General features: G+C 46.1%; 1 protein-coding gene across 1 annotated transcript; it reads left to right on the top strand.

Moving 5' to 3' along the window:
- LOC115181673 (zinc finger protein 37 homolog) lies at nucleotides 1-3,574 on the top strand. Its single transcript, XM_029743506.1, has 3 exons — nucleotides 1-148; nucleotides 918-1,908; nucleotides 2,065-3,574. The coding sequence occupies exons 2-3, from the start codon at nucleotides 1,603-1,605 to the stop codon at nucleotides 3,103-3,105; spliced, it is 1,347 nt and encodes a 448-aa protein (XP_029599366.1). The 5' UTR covers nucleotides 1-148; nucleotides 918-1,602; the 3' UTR covers nucleotides 3,106-3,574.
- Nucleotides 3,575-4,015: the final 441 nt, after the last annotated feature.

Raw genomic sequence — 4,015 nt, 5'->3', positions numbered from 1 at the left:
TGCATGTGCGTTATTGTTTATCTTTGAATGCAAATGTGTTTATTGCAAACGGGGATTGCAATTATGTCATGATATAACTGTACTGGCTTCTCAGTAAATTGATTCTGAACACCCATACCGCTTCAGATTGTTGCCTTCGTCTCTGCAGGTAGGCTATTTGATGACTCTTGCAGTAGTAACTAGCTAGCTGATGGTTAGCTAGCTCTGGTCCAGTACGTGTTATTCTATTTAGGAGCAACTCGTTGTTTTCGCGCGATTAGACGAGAGCAAGCTGACCTAGCGTCATAAATCAGCCAATCAACTGAATAACTACAGTAGCTATAGCTTTCCACAATACAAGCTATCAGATAAACTTCGCTGCAAGTATCTAACTGTCGAGTTAATTGCCTATGTAATCAATGCATTATTTATCCAAAAGTAACTTAGGTACTGCTTCGTTTTGCACCAACAGAATACATTTGGTAGACATTTTTTTTATCCTTAAAAAAGAGACCTCTCTTGCAGCAACATGTAGTGTTGAATTTCACAATGAAGATCTATTGTGGCTCAGTTGGTAGAGCATGGTGTTTGCAGCGCCAGGGTTGTGGGTTCGATTCCCACGGGGGACCAGTACGGAGAGAAAAAATGTATGAAATGTATGCACTCACTACTGTAAGTCGCTCTGGATAAGAGCGTCTGCTAAATGACTAAAATGTAATCCTATAATGATTTCATGGATTTTTAGGTTAGGGATGTGAAAGGTAATAATAGTTTATGTAATATATCTACTTTGGAGAGAGAAGGCTGTTGGTTTCTTTATTCTTCTTTGGTCCATTTAATTCTAATTTATATTCTTCAATCTTACGTCGTACGCTTAATTTTCTCAATTCTAATATTCTTATTTATTTAATCTCCATTGAATCTATTGTTTCTTACAGATGATGACCAGCTCTGTCTTTAAAGGAGAGGACAAGACATCCCCCACAGGGTTCCAGCCTAGAGCTACAAGACCCTAGAATGATGACCAGCTCTGTCTTTAAAGGAGAGGACAAGACATCCCCCACAGGGTTCCAGCCTAGAGCTACAAGACCCTAGAATGATGACCAGCTCTGTCTTTAAAGGAGAGGACAAGACATCCCCCACAGGGTTCCAGCCTAGAGCTACAAGACCCTAGAATGATGACCAGCTCTGTCTTTAAAGGAGAGGACAAGACATCCCCCACAGGGTTCCAGCCTAGAGCTACAAGACCCTAGAATGATGACCAGCTCTGTCTTTAAAGGAGAGGACAAGACATCCCCCACAGGGTTCCAGCCTAGAGCTACAAGACCCTGAGACATTAGTTTAACAGAAATAGTTTCTCTGCCCAGATTGAGACTAGGGGTAATGTTCCCCTGCTCAGACGTTGCATTCATCAACCAATGGTTGCCTGCCACGCCATCAACTGTGTCATCGACTGACAGATTGCTATAACATGATCTGGTTAGTTGAAACTTAAAATACATATCCAGGCGCTGTGAGATCAGGTCAGGCGTCAGCAACTTCTGAGCAGAGGAACGCGCCTTACATTAACTCAAAGTGGAGGGAGGAGATTCACTGCATAGCGTTAACCTGAATCAAATCAAAATGGCTGCTGTTGTTTCTTTACCTATCGTGAGACTCCACAGACTAACGAAGGATCAACTGTCTCTCGCTGCTCAGAAGAACAATAACAAACCAGGCAGAAAACCAACAAATAAGAAAAACTTCACCACCAGAGGAAAGAAACAATCCACAGGAAAAGGAAACGACTCTGCTGACAGCAAAAGTGTTTCTAGCCAGGAATCGCCGGCCCCTAAGTGGTGGGGTCGCCCCAAGGGAAGCAAAAACAAACCCAAGATAAGTCTACAACTCTCCAGCGCCATCTTGAGGCCTGATGAGATAAAACAAGAGGTAGGTTTAAACTTGTGGCTTTTAAATTAACATTTAATTGAGATCTTGTATAGCATTTGTAACACTTTGTGAATGTTACAGCTATATGTTTACTAGATATCTTGACTGGTTGTAAGTTTCATCAGAGAAAAATAAAGGTATTCTAATTTAAACCAGGTGAAACAAGAGATGGACGAGCTGCCTATCGAAATGAGAAGTGATGAACACTGGTTGAACGCTGTGAAGCCAGAGAGCTACGACCCAGAGATGGGTAACACCAGGGGACCTACAGAGAGCGACCCCAGGACAGATGCACACCACCTGGGTATCAAGACAGAGGATGCCCCCTTGTACCACCAGGATGGAGGGAGACGTCTACGGTCGGCTACCAGCCAGCTGTTCAATCTGACTGCATTCCGGTCCGACCCAGAATGGCGGCCTCGCAACCAGAAGATCCGCCGGTTTCCGTGCCCAGATTGCGGCCAGAAGTTCTTCTCCAAAACCACACTGGAGTTACATTCCCGGATCCACACCCAGTACCAGCCGTACTCCTGTGAGGTGTGCCATAAAACGTTTTCCCGGAAAGGCGGTCTGGTCGAGCACCGACCAATCCATGCGGCGGAACGCCCCTTCGCCTGCCTCCAATGCGGCAGAACCTTCACGTTCAAATCCAACCTGACCCGCCACATGCGGTTCCACAGCGATGCACGGCCCTACGTCTGCCCCCAGTGCGGCCAAGGCTTCAAGATCTCCGCCCAACTCAAGAGCCACATGATTTCCCACAGCGGGTATAAACCGTACGTGTGCCCGGAGTGCGGCCAGAGTTTCGTCCGTTACATGAGTCTGAAGTATCATCGGCTGAGCCACACCGGCGAGCGCCCGCTGTCCTGCCCAGAGTGTCCCATGACCTTTGCCCGGCCGCACACCCTTATGATCCACCGGCGACAGCACACCGGGGAGACGCCATTTTCTTGCCAGGACTGTGGGAAGAGGTTCAAACAGGGGTGCCAACTGAAAGACCACGTTAGAAGGAAACACACAGGGGAGAAACCGTACAAATGCTCCGAGTGTGACAAGTGCTTCGTCACTTCGGCGTCCCGTAAAGTGCACATGGTTGTCCACACAGGGGAGAAGCCGTACAAATGCACAGAGTGCTGTAGGAGTTACAGTCAGAGTGGGGGGCTGAAGAGGCACAGGTGTGAGCAGCAAACCAGGTGAGAGGAACCTTGGCGTATGCCCCAAATGGCACCCTATTCTCTAAGTAGTGCACTAGGGACCATAGGGCTCTGGTCAAAAGTATTGCACTGTATAGGGAATAGGGTGCCATTTGGGACATAGACCCAGTGTTCTGAGTGTAGGAACTGGAGAGTGGATCCTTGAAGCAGCACAGGTGTAAGCAGCCACGTAGGTGACAGAAGCCAGGTGAGCAGATTCTCAGGTGTCCTGAGTTGGGAAACTGGCCTTTGTTTATACCGGATTTAAAGGAGCAATCTGGGATTGCTACATCCATTTTTTTAAACTTTGATTCTTGAGGAATATAACTTAGAAATGCCTCTTGAATTTAGTTATTGTTTTACCCCATCAGAACTCTAAATATATGATCGCCTCACCAGGGAAAACAATAGGCTGTTCCATTGACTGTTATATCAGTTGTTGAACCCTCAATAAAATGATCTGTTTTCACTGATGCAGTCCCACTCTCACCTGATGTGTGATGTGAACGTACAGGGCCGGTTTCCCCAGACGCAGATTAAGTCAAATCCTAGAAATAGGTTTTTATCCTAGCACTAGGCTTAATCTGTGTCCAGGAAACCGGCCCGCGATGTTGTAAAACAGTCTTTGTTTAGAAAGAAATCACCTACTATTAATGGCATGGTTAGCAGAGACTGAAAGCCTTTTGTTGGAGAGGATTATTAGGATGTCTAGAACAGGTATGTACCATGGTTATGGGTGGAACGGAGCAAATGGAATGGCTTCAAACACATAGAAACCATATGTTTGATGTATTTGATGCCGTTCCAGTTATTCACCACAAGCCCGTCATCCCCAATTAAGGTGCCACCAACCTCCTGTGGTGCCATGCTTGTGTCATTTTTGCCCAACTGATTAATCGAACTGATCAATAAAC

The sequence above is a fragment of the Salmo trutta genome, unplaced genomic scaffold, assembly GCF_901001165.1.
Source record: "Salmo trutta unplaced genomic scaffold, fSalTru1.1, whole genome shotgun sequence".
Lineage (NCBI taxonomy): Eukaryota > Metazoa > Chordata > Actinopteri > Salmoniformes > Salmonidae > Salmo > Salmo trutta.
This window is presented reverse-complemented; position numbering and strand designations above follow the sequence as displayed.